The sequence below is a fragment of the Lampris incognitus genome, chromosome 4 (assembly GCF_029633865.1).
Source record: "Lampris incognitus isolate fLamInc1 chromosome 4, fLamInc1.hap2, whole genome shotgun sequence".
Lineage (NCBI taxonomy): Eukaryota > Metazoa > Chordata > Actinopteri > Lampriformes > Lampridae > Lampris > Lampris incognitus.
In genome coordinates this window covers 37719389-37736767 of record NC_079214.1, presented here as the reverse complement: position 1 = coordinate 37736767, position 17379 = coordinate 37719389, and the positions used below count along the sequence as shown (strand labels likewise).

At 41.8% G+C, this 17379-nt stretch overlaps 1 protein-coding gene across 3 annotated transcripts in view; it reads left to right on the top strand.

Annotated features, from left to right (window-relative positions):
* dpy19l3 (dpy-19 like C-mannosyltransferase 3) overlaps positions 1 to 17379 on the top strand; it is an 81977-nt gene that overhangs the window by 19850 nt on the left and 44748 nt on the right. For all 3 annotated transcript variants that reach the window (XM_056278391.1, XM_056278389.1, XM_056278390.1), the window contains 6 exons: positions 1476 to 1597; positions 2304 to 2449; positions 5441 to 5564; positions 5952 to 6086; positions 13111 to 13242; positions 14058 to 14159. In XM_056278391.1, the coding sequence (XP_056134366.1) occupies positions 1476 to 1597; positions 2304 to 2449; positions 5441 to 5564; positions 5952 to 6086; positions 13111 to 13242; positions 14058 to 14159 (761 nt within the window). The remainder of the gene's footprint in view (positions 1 to 1475; positions 1598 to 2303; positions 2450 to 5440; positions 5565 to 5951; positions 6087 to 13110; positions 13243 to 14057; positions 14160 to 17379) is intronic.

Genomic DNA, 17379 nt, shown 5'->3' with positions numbered 1-17379 from the left:
GAAGCCGGATGTGGGTATGTGTCCTGGTCGCTGCACTAGCACCTCTGCTGGCTGGTCGGGGCACCTGTTTTTGGGGGAGGGGGAACTGGGGGGAATAGCATGATTCTCCCATGCGCTACGTCCCCCGGTGAAACTCCTCACTGTCAGGTGAAAAGAAATGGCTGGTGACTGTATCGGAGGAAGCATGTGGTAGTCTGCAGCCCTCCCTGGATCGGGAGAGGGGGTGGAGCAGTGACCAGGACGGCTCGGAAGAGTGGCGTAACTTGCCGGATACAATTGGGGAGAAAAAGGGGGGGGGGGTCCAAAAAAAAAGAAAGGGTACACACTCATGACATAGTCTAGTCTGAGCGAAATTAGTCCAATTATTTCTTCACCATACAAAGTGAAGAAGTCTGAGTCAACTCCCTTGCCTGTCCTAATCATTACCACACAAAACTTAAGGATAATTCTGTTATGTGTCCATGGAAACCAAGCTAGTTTTAGTGGAAAGAAAAAAGAGAGAACAAAAGGGTGAAAAGAAGAAAGAAAAAAAAAGAATGGAGATAGAAAGAGGAAAATTAATGAATCAATAGGCCCTCTGTGGCTAGTAATGGAGGCTTTCTCATGGATTCGAGAGTAGTTGCACTTTAAAGTGGACATGAAGCAGTCAATCAAGTTAACATGAGTTACTAAATGTATTTCCATCCTAATCAACAATTATAGAACAAACATGACAAATGTAAACATATATATAAAAAAAGGAAGTCCTGTTATATCTTTCATGGTAAGGGTGTGACGTTAAGGGGTTGATTGGCTGAGCTCAACAGATGCAATGGTAAAAGATAAAGTTGGAGACTGAGAAACCACAGGACAAAAGAAGACAAAAGGGAAGCCGCTATAGTATTGATCCTGGATGGAAAGATTAGTTTTACAGGGTTACAGCCTAGGACAAAATAGTCCGCTTTCATAAACTGCCGCGGAAACAGAGAACAGGACTGAATCATTTCTGTACTGTCCTCTTTGTAAAGAAAGAATCTCTGAACTTTAACATTTGTAAATATTTATGAGTCCTTTAGCACAGCTTCCAATGTAATTTTGAGTTACACTGAAAATCCATGTTAGTTGTTTACCAGCTCATATTCAATCAAAGAAGGTTGAATCAGTTCATCTGGATACAATGTCTATTGACAGATACGTTTCATCACTCAACTAAGTGACATCTAAGTGACCTTCTTTGATTTTCTTACCTGGATTATTGAGCATGCATCAAGACAGCTCATATTCAAGTTTATAAGCTTGAAAAAAAATCAGAACATAATGAAGGAGTAATTGTTTGGTATTTGCTTGACATAACAAGCATTTATTAGTTGATTTTCATACTACCAATTATGAATGTTAACTTACATCATTGTTGAGAGATTTTTAAACATTTTAAATTTATTTATTTATTTATTTGGGGCGGGGTTATGTGTGTATGCATGTTTGATGGTTTGCAGGACTTGTAGAACTGATCCACGACAACCTGACAGAGTCCAAGAGAACCATCAACCTGCTCCAGCGAATGAACATTTACCAGGAGGTTTTCCTCAGTCTTCTCTATCGACTGCTTCCAATACAGGTAACCAACAAATTGGGCTTGCTCATTCAGGCCTGCACAATGAATCCTAAAAACAGCGATGAAAACGTTGCAAGAAATTGTCCTTTTCATTACTTATCTTTAGTTTATTTAATTGTTGAAAATGTTTTTCAGATATCCTAAATGAGTTATTTTGAGCAGAATCCCCCATGTGCAAATGAAATTAATAGAGAAAATCAGTCATATTCAAATTAAGAATTCAAAATAACATAGTGTTCCAAAATAAATAACAAATAAAATTCTCCCATTTGTCAATGGGGTGAAGCACTACATGGCAGTGTTGGGGAGCACTTAGACATTGCCTTACATAATAATTGGGGGAAAATGTCAGTTTCTTGTGGAAAAAGATAAAGTTATATTTTAGTTTTTCATCTTTTTATTTGCCATCAGTTGACACACTGACACCTGTCTCAAAGGAGGAAAGCATTTCTTTGTTGGCACATCAGTTATTCGAGAAAAGGCTGTTTAGCATTTTGAGAGATCCCACTCTTTCGCAAGAGCATCTGGAATCGAAAACAAATCTTGTCAGAAAATAACATAAATGTCACCATGTCCCTCAGTAATAACATTAGTTTCCACCACTGTGGCCATATCTGTTATTTAATTGCATCCTTGCAGCTAATAGCTTGTAACCTCTGTGTGTGTGTGTGTGTGTGTGTGTGTGTTTGTTTCTGTACATGTGGTCTAGGCCTATCTAGAGCCGGTGTATTTCTACATCTACACAGTATTTTCACTCCAAGCGGTGTACTTGATTGCTTTGTACCTCACAGCATGGCTCTTGTCTGGCTCCTGGCTGGCTGGTGCACTCACAGGAGTCTGGTACATCCTTAACAGGTGTGTAATGTATTGTTTTTGAATTTTTCCATTGTCTGTGTGTGAATGTGTATGTTTGCATGGGGAAAAAAATGAAGCCAGACTGGCTAGGTTTTTGAATGTTTGCGTCAATTCAGGACCTTTCAGGCAAAACTGAGGGGTTGAGTTAAAGCTAAAATGCGGGACTTTTACATATAAATGAATGTACGGGATATTCAAGCCCTTGCCAAATGAGTTCACACAATCCTAATTAAGCCTATCACCGCCAGTTAAATCTTTCCGTATTTTGCAGTATACCGGAGTTTTAAATCTGGTGTCTGGGGTGACATTGCCACGCTGGCACACCGGAAGTGATACATATTGATGCATTTTATATCAACCAGCAATGATTGCTTTGCCAGAGCTGAACTTATGACAAAAGCATTTGCATGCCTCTGACTGGCTTCCCTGCAGGGCTTTCTATCAGAAAGCCTCTGGGATTGGAAGCTATGGTGGAAAAACCTAAGAAGTGTTCAGGAAATGTTTCTGATCCTCCAAAGAAAAAAAGAAACTCGGCGTTTAGAGGAAGGATTACGTTTTTTAAGGGTAGTGTTAGGATAACAATTCTAGGGTTACAGCATGAATAGCCACGTGTCCACATCAATTTAAAGTGAATTTTAAGCTTTTGAAAAAAAATCTAATAAAATAAAATGAAGGAATAAGAATCCTTTGCCTCCCTATCAGCTCCTTTTAAACTATTAAATAATTGGACTGTGGGCAGGAATGGGCTATGTCATAAAAACATCCAGTTTGCACTGAAAATAGACTGGTTTAACCCAGCTAATGTAGTCAATGGATGATACGCCACATTTCATAACATGACTGTACATATTTGTTTTTATATGAATTGCCTTAAAGAATTAATTGCAAGTTCAAATAATAACAAGCATCTCTATCTACACTCCAATATATTATGGTGTTGTTTCAGTGTTAATTATTTCAGTGTTAAAGGGGATGAATAAATCATACAATGAATCAAGAATCAGGGGGACATTAATTGAATGAATAAATGGAAGTGGAAATAAATCATGATCATCTCAGAAAACCCATGTCACCATCCTTGCTATGCCATAGGCAGTGCTTAATTTGTTAATCATGAGGTCTCAGAACAAGGGGGATTATCCAGCGGGTCTGAAAAATGAGAGCTCCCATATCTTATCATTACATTGCGGCAGCAAACATGCTAGACACCCCAGTGGTATTATATTGTCATAATGGAGATATATCTAACATTATTAAATGATAACGTTATATCTTATTATTAACGGTATATCTATCTTACATGAAAAATCTATGGTACACAAATCACCATGTAACAGCAATCACCCATGAACTAAAATGGGTTGCCCAATTATTTACTAGTACATTCATACACATTTTCATATGAATAAAAACAAAAAAGGTTTATTTATTTTTGACTATCAAATCACCCACATTGTCTTTTAGCTGCTATACACTGACTTTGATCAAATCAGTTAGTTTGCAGACCTGTATTACGTGACTGTGCCATAACCATCCTGCTAGCTTTCAATAAGTTCATCACCAGTTCACATACATGGAGAGACAAGCCAGCTAAATGTTTTCGGAGGGAGGAAATAGAAAATTCTCAACAATTTGATTTTTTTTCTGTAATATTACAAAACACACAATCTTACTTGTCGCAAGTGATATGAGATGATCACAAATAGCTACTGAAACACAGGTGGTTCAAAACGGAGAGGATTTGTGTTTTGGCAGGATATGGCACAAATTAAGCAGTGGCTTAATTTCAACATCTGGTGAAAAGGTCCAAAAATTTCATCCTGAAATTGGAAAATCTCGCTAATTGTTGTCATGCAAATTCACTCAGCACTCCCCAGGGCTGGCACATGAAGGTGCATTTGAAGATCTTCAGTCCTAAATGTTTTTCCTTAATGTTAAACATTTAGGAAAACTGAGAGCTAATCTTACAAAAACAATTTTTGGCATGAAAGTAAACTTGATTATGGTGTTCTTTTAAAAAAGATTAAATCCATTACTCATGATGCACTTTACTTTCTTCATGGATAAAAATGAGCTCTGTGTTTTGAAATTTTGAGTGAAATATTGATATTATTGAAGAATATTTGAGTAAAGTAAAAGAGTAACTATATGGCGATATTCATTATTTGTGATTGTCAGGGTTTTTTTTTTTGGCTCTTGGTACAGAAACATACCCATTACTCACTAATTCCTTAAAGGGAAATTTCACAGATGGTTTTGTGTATGTGCAATTAGCACTGATGAATAATGTAGTGGGTTGAAGCAATAAGATCTCCACTGTGTATTATGTTGATGGAGATATCGTGTTCTGCTCACAGTCTTTCCCACAGTGCCTGCACGTATCAGAATGCATCGCTGCACGCTAGCTTCTGCATCGTCCAAAAAATCCTCTGCACTAGTGTTGTGGGACATCATTTCCACCTACAGAAATGAAGCTTAGCTGAGAGAATGAGGACGTGCTTTTTGAACAGTGTGTTTAGAGGAGATTAAAGTATTAGAAACCCTACTAGGCTGTAGTTTTTCCGACTGCCAACTGATGTCATGATACATCACTTGGAGGTCAGAAAAAAACAAAACCAAAAACGGATAAGGTTGAAAATTGGTGAATTTTCCCATTAATTGTGAATTAGATATTAATTTTCATTTAAACATTTTAGGTATAATAGATACTTGTTCATAGTTCACTGTTCTTAGTCTCTTCCCGCTTCAAAATTTTGTGTTCATATCCATGTCTTTATGTCAAGCATTTCATATGATCTTGTGCACACTTTGCACAACACTTTGTCAGTCAATAAACCTGAACTTGAATAGTACTTTTATGCAAAATAGCATCATTGTTTATTGTGACATTTTTATTTTACAGTATTAGTTTTTGCCTAGCTGCTCCCCACTTCTTGCTCTCTCTCCCTCTAACTCTAAACACTCCTCTCTATCTGCCCTCCCTCCCTACAGGATAGACACAACTCGTGTAGAGTTCACCATCTCCCTCAGAGAGAACTGGTCTCTGCCCTTTTTGGCGCTCCAGGTTGCTGCAATCACCTGTTATCTTAGACCGCAACTCACCGCCCTGCAGCAGGTTCACTGACACACACACACAGACACACACACAGACACACACACACACACACACACACACACACACACACACACACACACACACACACTGCCACACATGCACACAAATACAAAAATTGTACACATTCACATATCTCTGTGTAAACTAAATCAAAGCTATTGACCACACCAACTTCATTGATTGCCCTTGACATTGCAAACCCAACATAGACAACAGCTCAATAATCTGCAGCGTCTTGGCTCTTTGATGGTACTGGTATACCCAGCATAGCAGAGATGTTTTCAATCACTGTTAGAATCAAGTACTTGTAACTAATGTGTGTGTGTGTGTGTGTGTGTGCGTGTGCGTGTGCGTGTGCGTGTGTGTGTGTGTATTTTCTCTCCTCAGAAGTTAATGGTGTGGCTGATGTTTGTGACCACCTTCTCTTTCTGCCTGACGTGGCAGTTCAACCAGTTCATTCTACTTGTCCAGGTTCTGGTCCTATATACTCTTGACTGTCTGGACCTCATAACAACCACACAGGTGATATATGTGACACACTGAGGATCTTGTTTCTGACAATGAGGCTATGGGTTTCCTCCCAAGCCCAACTAACACTCCTCTGAATTTCAACATGACAAAGAGAGGAACACTAAACATTTTGCATTGCTATCTTTTGGCCCTGTGATTTCCAGCTATCCCTCTCCCTTGAAGAAACCCTGTTGTGCCTGTGTCTTTGTGCATGTGAGTGTGCAAATCATAACAAGCAAAGACATTTCAAAGTGACTAACATCACAAAATACAACCTGGGATGGTTTGGCCTCATATCTACTACTACTACTACTTTCAGCTGCTCTCATTAGGGGTCACCACAGCGGATCAGCCATTTCCATTTCTTCCTGTCTTCTGCATCTTCCTCTGTCACACCAGCCACCTGCATGTCTTCCCTCACCACATCCATAAACCTCCTCTTTGGCCTTCCTCTTTTCCTCTTCCCTGGCAGCTCCATATTCAGCATCCTTCTCCCAATATACCCAGCATCTCTCCTCCACACATGTCCAAGCCATCTCAATCTTGCCTCTTGCTTTGACTCCAAACCGTCCAACCTGAGTGGTCCCTCTAATATAATCGTTCCTAATGCTGTTCCTCTTCATCACTCCCAATAAAAATCTTAGCATCTTCAACTCTGCCACCTCCAGCTCTGCCTCCTGTCTTTTCGTCAGTGCCACTGTCTCCAAACCATACAACATAGCTGGTCTCACCTCCACTCTTTGCATCCTCACCATTCCACTGGCCTCCCTCTCATTCACGCATAGGTATTCCATCTTGCTCCTACTGACTTTCCTCTTCTCTCCAATGCATACCTCCACCTCTCCAGGCTCCCCTTAACGTGCACTCTACTCTCGCTACAGATCACAATGTCATCTGCAAACATCATAGTCCACAGATACTCCTGCCTGATCTCGTCTGTCAACCTGTCCATCACCATTGCAAACAAGAAAAGGCTCAGAGCCGATCCTTGATGTAATCCCACCTCCACCTTGAACCCATCTGTCATTCCAACTGCACACCTCACCATTGTCTCTAATCGTCATATGTGAATATTAATTAAATTAGGGTTATGGTTAAGTACGCTGATAAATATCGCTACCCAGTGCATCTCTATGTAGATGTAGGAATATACTTTGCTCATCATATATCAAATGCCTGCAGATGAGAATGAGTTAAGTCAATTTTATTTGTGTAGGCCATTATTACAAATTCCAAATTTGCTTCAGTGGGCTTTACAGCAATACAACATCCTGTCCTTAGACACTTGCATCGGATAAGGAACAACTCCTTAAAAAAAAAAACCTTTAACAGGGAGAAAAAATAGGAAGACACCTCAGGGAGGGCAACGGAGGAGGGATCTCTAAGGGATCTAAGATGGACAGACGTGCAATGGATGTGTGTACACAATTTACAAAATACAACATTGAAAGGGGTTAACAGAATCATAATAGAATTGTAGGATATATAAAGAGTAGAGGAGGATGCCAATCAGTGTCCTGAGGCAACCAGAACAGTCCAGGACCTAAGCCACACAACCACCATCACCATGTAGGCCTGACAGAAGGACAGACTACACATGCACACAGGGGAGACTCACATCACACCATTCACATACACAGGAGAAGAGACGAGAAAAAACAACATTCCCACATCAGAGTGAGAGAAGGATATAACATTGAAACAGGATATGGATTTTTAACATATATATTAAAAAAAGTGATGAGGAGGATGCCAAGCAGTGTCCAAGTGGTGACCACCATCACCATGGAGACCTGGGAGGAGGACAGACTATATGTGCACACAGGCGAGACTCACATCCCACCATTCACATACACAGGTGGAGAGAAAGAAGTAGACATCAGTCAGAGAGAGAAAAAAAGATGTGAAAAGAGAACAGTTTGCAATAGTCAGTAATCTATACGCTATAATCTCATTGGCAGAACAGTGCTTGGTAAATTCGTTGAGACAGATACCGACCCGCCATGCAGTACAGGTCGTGAAGTACTCAATTTAAAGGCAACTAATTGTAGGTTAAGGCAAAAAAAAAGAGTTTTAAGTTTAGATTTAAAGGACTCAACACACTCTAATTATCTGATGGCAGCAGGCAGGTTATTCCACAAGAACAGGGCCCGATAGGAAAAGGCCCTGCCACCAGCTGACTTCTTTTTAACTTTGGGTACATATAGAAGCCCTGTATTTTGAGAGTGGCGAGCTCGAAATGGAATATATGGTTTAAGGAGATCAGACAGGTATGATGGGGCAAGCCCATTTATGAGTTTATAAATCAACAGAAGCACTTTGAAGTCTGATCTAACATGGCTAGGAAGCCAATGAAGGGAGGCGAGAACTTCGACTTCGACTGCTTTTATTTGTCATTGCCTTATATGCATATCTCATACATACAAGGGAACAAAATTACGTTTCACAAGGACCTCAGTGCCACATAGAAACAAATAACACACAATAAATATTAAAAACAAAAAGTGCATTAAAACAAGAGTTACTTCACAGACCTAAGCATCACAAGCACACCTGACACGGACAGTGAGTAAGACGGTCAAAAAGTCATTTTATGGAAGACTAAGTATTTAGGCTGTTGAGGAACCTTAGCCTGAGGAATGCAACTGTTGCATTGTCTGGTGGAGGCAGCACGGATGCTCCAGTACCTCCTGCCAGAGGGTAGGCGGTTGAAGTGGATGTGGGAATTGGTGTGATATGGTCAAATTTTATAGTTTTAGTCAGGATTCTAGCTGGAACATTCTGAAGCATATGAAGACTTTTAGTACTAGCATGTGGCAGACCTGAAAACAGAACATTACAGTAATCCTGTCTGGAAGAAACAAATGCATGTATTAGAGTCTCTACGTCAGCGATGGACAGGAAAGACCAAATTTTATCTATGTTACGTAAGTGAAAAAAGGCAGTCTTGGTGATTTCTTTAATATGCTTATCAAAGGAAAGGTTGGGATCAAATGAAACACCAATATTTTTGGCCACCACAATTTGTGAATTCACAGAGTTGTCAATAGTTATTGTTACTTGATCAGATTGGCGTCTATGTCTAACAGGGCCAATGATCAGCATCTTGGTTCTTTAATACACCATGTGGTGCAACCTGGACACATCGTCAGTAATGAACCTGGGGTCATCAGGTGTTTCGGTTCTTAACATCAGACACCCTCGCTCGAGTGACCCAGCTGGGGTTGATCAAGCCCAGACTTGTGTCCAGCTAGTGCATTACACCACGTGCCACTCCTCTTCACCCAGAGCCAAAGGGAGGCCTTTTCCACAGATTCCAAAATGTTCCTAATGGCGCTTCTTCTTTTTTTAAAATGTTTCCCCCTTTTTCTCCCCAATTGTGTCCGGCCAGTTACCCCACTCTTCCAAGCTGTCTCAGTCGTTGCTCCACCCCCTCTGCTGATCCGGGGAGGGCTGCAGACTACCACATTCCTCCTCCAGTACATGTGGAGTCGCCAGCTGCTTCTTTTCACCTGACAGTGAGGAGTTCTGCCAGGGGGATGTAGCACGTGGGAGGATCACGCAATTCCCCCCAGTTCCCCCTCCCCCCCAAACAGGCGCCCTGATTGACCAGAGGAGGTGCTAGTGCAGCGACCAGGACATATACCCACATCTGGCTTCTCACCCGCAGACATGGCCAATTGTGTCTGTAGGGGTGCCCGGCCAAGCCGGAGGCAACACGGGCATTCGAACTGCTGATCTCAAATTTTGGTAAGCAACCGAATAGACCACTACGCTACCTGGATGCCCCTACGGCACTTCTTTGCAGCCCACAAATCCCCAAGAGTTCCAGGACCTGGTGTAGAGACTGGCCTGCAAAGCCCCTGCTGCCCATTTCAACCAGGAATTAGTGGAAGTGGGCCTTCTACCCATTCCTCTGACACTCAGCTACCAGATCTGCATACCTGGTTCTCTTCCTGTCTTGAGCCTCCCCTATCCGATCTTCCCAGGGGACAGTTAGCTCTAAACCACTTGCTTGGTTGCCTTCGGCATTAGGACCATATCTGGCCTGAGTGTGGAACCTCAGTTTTCTCCATAAATAGACCAGGAACTGCCAGTCCCTTGCTATTGTGAACAGCCCACCCTGGGCCTTTGGCTGAGGCTGGGGCTTCTCCCTTCCTCAAACAAAGGCAATGGTGCATTCTGTTGGGTGTTGCTGCTTGCTATAGCTGATCCCAGTGCAGATGGTGTTTGCTACTACCTGTAGAACTTGGTTATGGTGGCAACAGTACCGCCCCCCTCCCAAGACCTTTGGACAGCAACTCAGGATGTTCTCCATCCTTGTCAACTCTGCCAGAAAAGGGGATCCTTTTTTGGCAGAATTGACAAGCAGGTGATTCTGCCAGTCCACAACTGAACAGGTTGGAAGGGCTCAGGAGGACCTCATACACTGACTGGACCAAAAACTTGAATAGGTGTGGTTCTGTCTTCCAGAGTTCTGCCCAGGTAATCTTTCGGCCAGTTGTATGCTCCCACTTGGTCCAGGCCCCCTGCTTGCACATACCCTCTATTCTGCTGTAGTGAGCTTCCTCCAACTCTGCGCGTGCCTCCTTCTGAATCAGCTTTCACTGCTCCTTTCCTTCTTACCATAGCAAGGATTCTAGCTGCAGCATTTCGCACCATGTATTAGAGTCTCTGTGTCAGCCAAGGACAGGAAAGACTGAATTTTAGCTACATAAGTGAAGAAAAGGCAGCCTTGGTGATTTCTTCAATGGGCTTATCAAAGGAAAGGCTGGGATCAAATGTAATATAAAGATTGGCTGCCACACTTTGTGTTTCGATTGTTATTATTACTTGATCAAATTGGTGTGTCTGTCTAGCAGGGCCAAAGACCAGCATCTCAGTTTTGTCTGTATTTAAAAGCATGAAATTTAGTGACATCCAATTTTTCATAGCAGCTAAGCAGGCCTCTAAATTAGTCATTTCAGTATGATCATCAGCCCTTATAGGCACATACAGCTGAATATCATCTGCATAGAAATGGGAATTTATTCCATGACTGCATATAATATGGCCAAGAGATGAAATATAAAGAGAGAACAGTAGAGCCCTAAGAACCGAGCCCTGAGATACACCATATTTAACCTCAGAGAATTTTGATGTAATCTTACTATAGCAGACACAATGTGTTCTTTCAGATAAGTAGGACTTAAGCCAAGAGAGAGCTAAGCCAGAGACACCAAAATGACAATTTATTCTGTCTAATAGGATAGTGTGATTAATGGTGTCAAAGGCTGCACTGAGGTCCAGTAGTAGAAGCACAGAGGTGGAATCAGAGTCCATAGCTAGTAGAAGATGGTTCACTGTACTGGTCAGAGCAGTTTCAGTGGTGTGACAGGCCCTGAAAGCCAATTGAAAAGGTTGATATAGATATGTATTTATCCATGCTCAATAATCCAGGGAAGAAAATCACAGAAAGTTGAATTAGTTCATCTGGAGTCAGTTGAAACTGAAGAGGTCACTTAGATAAGTGATGAAATGTTTCTCTCTCAATAAGATTTGTGTCCAGGTGAACTGATTCAACTTTCTGTGGTTCATATAGATAGTTTTCTACATGGGTCAAATATTGTGAGACATAACTCCGCCTAGTACTTTAGAAAAGAATGCAAGATTAGAGACTAGTTGATAGTTATTAAGAGAGCCTAGACTGAGGTGCGGTTTCTAAAGTAGTGGTTTGACCACAGCTGTCTTAAAACTGCTGAGAACAGTGCCAGTAGTAAGTAATAAATTAACAATGTCTAGCATTGTAGATCCCAGGAAAGGCCAGAGGTCTTTAAAAAGTTTTGCTGGTAAAGGGTCAAGTAGGCAAGTAGTTGGTTTAGAAGCTTGCATGAGCTTATTCAATTCAATTCAATTCAGTTCAATTCAGTTCAATTCAATTCGATTCGATTCAATTCGATTCGATTCAATTCAATTCAATTTATTGTCATTAAAAACAATGTGCAGACCCATGTTAAAAATGAAATGAGGGCTGTGGCTTCACCAAACAGTGCAAGACAGACACAGACAAACACAACAAACACAGTATAAGATATACACATATGAAGACCAAAAGCTAAAATAAGTTCAAAAAGAGCAAGAGTACAAAATATTTAAAAATATCTAGACATTCAGTGGGTAGCCAGGTTCAGGTGGGCAACAACTTGTGGAAAGAAGCTGTTTTTGAGCCTGGTAGTGCGGGCTCAGAGGTTCCTGTAATGCCTCCCAGAGCGCAGGGGGGAGTACAGTCCGTGGTTGGGGTGGGTGGGATCTCTGCTGATGCTCAGACCCCTTCGAAGACAGAGTTTGTGATAAATGTCTTCTATGGCTGGGAGCTGGGTACCGGTGATATGCTCGGCTGCCTTGACGACCTGCTGCAGAGCTTTCTGGTCTACTGAGGTGTAGTTGCCGTACCACACTGAGATGTAGCTGGTCAGGATGCTCTCTATGGTGCAATGGTAGAAGTGCAATGGTAGAACTAATTGTAGTGTGCTTAGTCTAAGTATCAAGAGAGATAGTCTCAAAAGCTGTAATAACAGGGACTATCAGTGAGTTATTGTATAGATATGAATTCATTAAGATGGAATCACTGATAATGAAAAGACACTTTAATTCATAGTTTTTTTATTTGTAGTGTTAATCTCTTATGCAAACACTTTGATTAAAGTGAGCTCGAAAATACCGTTTTGCTCTTGTTTTTGTAGTTGATTACACAAATGTTCTTACAATATAGATGGGAAGAAAGACAAAATCAAATAAATGAAAAGGAAGATAACACCGAGAAAGGGGAAAATGGGGAAAAAAAATAAAATGGAATTTGGGAAAAAATATAAATGAATGTCATGAGGCCCTATGTCCTGATGAGTTTATGATACCTGGTGGTTTCATAGCTATTTGTGCGTGTGTGTTGTGTGTGTGTGTGTGTGTGTGTGTGTGTGTGTGTGTGTGTGTGTGTGTGTGTGTGTGTGTGTGTGTGTGTGTGTGTGTGTGTGTGTTTGTGTTCATATGTGTGTTTTAGGTGACTACTCTTTACCTTATCCAAGTGAGCAGTCTTCTCAGCGTGTGGCTCCTCCAGTTCTGTAACTCCATGATACTGGGATCGCTGGTCCTCAGCTTCATAGTAGCTGCTCTCTTCATTAAACATTGCCAGGTCAGTTTGGTGTGTGTGTGTGTGTGTGTGTGTGTGTGTGTGTGTGTGTGTGTGTGTGTGTGTGTGTGTGTGTGTGTGTGTGTGTGTGTGTGTGTGTGCATGGAAGGAATATTGATGAAGCCAAAGTTAAAGAGAACCCAAGAGTGAATGAAAGAGAGATTGTCAGAGACATTAGGTGTGAGAAATAGAGAATGATTTGGAGTTTTTGAGAGAGAGACACTAAGGGTGCTGTTTATGAGAGACACAGAGAAAGAGAGAGGAAGAGTAAAGTTGCAATACTGTGAATGTTAAAACACCCGCACCTGCAAAACACCCCCGCACCTGCTTCTTAATGGGCTTGTTTGGACATCTGCCCTTAAAGCAGGTATGTTGTTGTGGTTATTATTTTTGACACGCAGTCTTTTCTGTAATTGGTCTGTATGAACTCTGGGCCAGAGTTGCTTCGTCAACAATTACTGCACGTACACGAGATGAGTATGAGATGAATCATGAGGAGGCAGGAGACACAAAAAGACAGATGAATAGAAACAAAATACATACATAAAGCCATTATTTTAATATATTTTCCATGTATTTTTCATTTATTCTCATATAAAGCATTTTGCATTGCATTTCTATAAATGAAATGTGATTTAAGTTTGATTTATTGATTGGTTGATTGAAGAAAGACGGAGAAAATGTGAGTTCATATTTCTTCACATATGCACCTGATGTTACTAAGTGATATTTTTTAAGATGCATTCACAGCATTTTAGGAATGTCGCTGGTTTCCCTGTCCAGCCATCTAATCTAATCCTTATTTGGTGTGTGTCCAGCCCGGACTGAAGACAGGAAGCTTGGTTGTTCGTCTTGGCAAGTTGGTTCTCCACACCTTTATGGTTCTCTCCCTGACTGTGAGCATCAATTATCTGGCCAAGGTACTTATTTTTTTTTCACTTATTAACAATATTCTGTCTAGAATAGAATAGAACTTTATTTGTCATTGTACAAGTACAACGAAATTTGAAAGTGCAGTTGTTATCAGTGCAAAGATCAGTATAAAAGTATTAAAAGCATGAAACTCCCACACATTCATTTCTACATTCTGCTGGACACCAACATATTGCACAAAAAGTCAGGAATCAAGACTTAGCAGCATTTAGTGCAGTTATGGCTTGGGGGTAGAAGCTGTCCTTTAGTCTGTTTGTCTGAGCTATTATTGTCCTTTAACATCTGCCCGAGGGCAGCAGTTCAAACAGATGGTGTCCTGGGTGGGATGGGTTCTTGAGGATGCCATGGGCTTTTTTGAGGCAGCGGGAACTGTATATATCTTCCAGGGAGGGGAGTGGGCATCCGGTAATCTTCTGGGTGCTGGTGATGACCCTCTGGAGCACTTTCCTCTCTGCTACTGTGCAGCTGGCAAAGCAGACACAGATGCAGTAGGTCAGTATGCTCTCTATGGAGCAGCGGTAGAAGGACACAAGCATTGAGGTGGTAAGGTGGTTCTTCCTGAGGATCCTCAGGAAGTAGAGTCTCTGCTGTGCCTCCTTAACCAGCGCTGTGGTGTTAGCACTCCAGGTCAGGCCCTCCTCTATGTGTATGCCCAGAAACCGGAAGTCCGAGAAACACTCTCCACACAGTCCCCACCGATGAAAAGGGGATGATTGTCCGTTTTGTTCCTCCTGTAGTCTATAATCAGCTCCTTTGTCTTGGAGGTGTTGAAGTTCAGATTATTTTCCCTGCACCACACAGACAGATGCTCCACCTCATCCTGGTATGCAGACTCATCCCCCCCAGAGATGAGCCCCACCACCGTGTCATCTGCAAACTTGACGATGGTGTTGCTGGAGTGAGCGGGGGTGCAGTCATGTGTACAGGGTGTAGAGTAGGGGGCTTAGCACACAACCCTGTGGGGAGCCAGTGCTGAGGCTGAGGGCTGAGGAGATGTGGGGGGGGGGGGTCCTACTCTGACCCTCTGTGGGCACTCAGACAGGAAGTCCTTAATCTAGAGGCAGATGGAATAAACAAGGCCCTATTTGCGCTGATTGTAATGCTCACTTGTATGCAGATGGCTCTATTTATGTACATCACATTCACAAATTATTCCACTCTCCAACATGATTTTAATGCTGTGCAGAGCTGGCTTAATTCCATCAAACTACTACTACTCAATGAAAAGAAAATTTACATCCTGCTTTTTTGCTGTAAACACCAAAAGCTCTCCAAGTACACTCACATTTGTTAGCAGTGATGGATCTCCTCTCTCACAAGTTAACTCTATAAAATGTCTTTGTGCTCGGGCGTCCAGGTAGCGTAGTGGTCTATTCCATTGCCTACCAACACGGGGATCACCAGTTCGAATCCCCGTGTTACCGCCGGCTTGGTCACGCGTGCCTACAGACACAATTGGCCGTGTCTGCGGGTGGGAAGCCGGATGTGGGTATGTGTCCTGGTCGCTGCACTAGTGCCTCCTCTGGTCGGTTGGGGCACCTGATTGGTGAGGAGGGGGGACTGGGGCGGAATAGCGTGATCCTCCCTTGTGCTACGTCCCTCTGGCAAAACTCCTCACTGTCAGGTGAAAAGAAGCGGCTGGTGACTCCACATGTATTGGAGGAGGCATGTGGTAGTCTGCAGCCCTCCCCGGAATGGCAGAGGGGGTGGAGCAGCAACCCGGAAGGCTCGAAGAGTGGGGTAATTGGCCAAGTATAATTGGGGGGGAAAAAGGGGGAGATATACACTACCGTTCAAAAGTTTGGGATCACCCAAACAATTTCGTGTTTTCCATGAAAAGTCACACTTATTCACCACCATATGTTGTGAAATGAATAGAAAATAGAGTCAAGACATTGACAAGGTTAGAAATAATGATTTGTATTTGAAATAAGATTTTTTTTACATCAAACTTTGCTTTCGTCAAAGAATCCTCCATTTGCAGCAATTACAGCATTGCAGACCTTTGGCATTCTAGCTGTTAATTTGTTGAGGTAATCTGGAGAAATTGCACCCCACGCTTCCAGAAGCAGCTCCCACAAGTTGGATTGGTTGGATGGGCACTTCTTTGAGCAGATTGAGTTTCTGGAGCATCACATTTGTGGGGTCAATTAAACGCTCAAAATGGCCAGAAAAAGAGAACTTTCATCTGAAACTCGACAGTCTATTCTTGTTCTTAGAAATGAAGGCTATTCCATGCGAGAAATTGCTAAGAAATTGAAGATTTCCTACACCGGTGTGTACTACTCCCTTCAGAGGACAGCACAAACAGGCTCTAACAGGTACTATTTAATGAAGATGCCAGTTGGGGACCTGTGAGGCGTCTGTTTCTCAAACTAGAGACTCTAATGTACTTATCTTCTTGCTCAGTTGTGCAACGCGGCCTCCCACTTCTTTTTCTACTCTGGTTAGAGCCTGTTTGTGCTGTCCTCTGAAGGGAGTAGTACACACCGGTGTAGGAAATCTTCAATTTCTTAGCAATTTCTCGCATGGAATAGCCTTCATTTCTAAGAACAAGAATAGACTGTCGAGTTTCAGATGAAAGTTCTCTTTTTCTGGCCATTTTGAGCGTTTAATTGACCCCACAAATGTGATGCTCCAGAAACTCAATCTGCTCAAAGAAGTGCCCATCCAACCAATCCAACTTGTGGGAGCTGCTTCTGGAAGCGTGGGGTGCAATTTCTCCAGATTACCTCAACAAATTAACAGCTAGAATGCCAAAGGTCTGCAATGCTGTAATTGCTGCAAATGGAGGATTCTTTGACGAAAGCAAAGTTTGATGTAAAAAAAATCTTATTTCAAATACAAATCATTATTTCTAACCTTGTCAATGTCTTGACTCTATTTTCTATTCATTTCACAACATATGGTGGTGAATAAGTGTGACTTTTCATGGAAAACACAAAATTGTTTGGGTGATCCCAAACTTTTGAACGGTAGTGTATATATATATATATATATATATATGGATAATGGAATTGACAGACAGGAATTTCATTTTAGAAGCATGGTGGGTCAAGAACAGTCATAAAAAAACTATTAAAAAAAACAAAACTGCAGGATTGCAGCCCAGGCATGAGGCTATATATATATAGCGTTTTTTTTCCCCCGGAAACTGTCAATGGTGTTGATAGAAGTGCTCAACTAATGAGGAGCAGAATATCAATA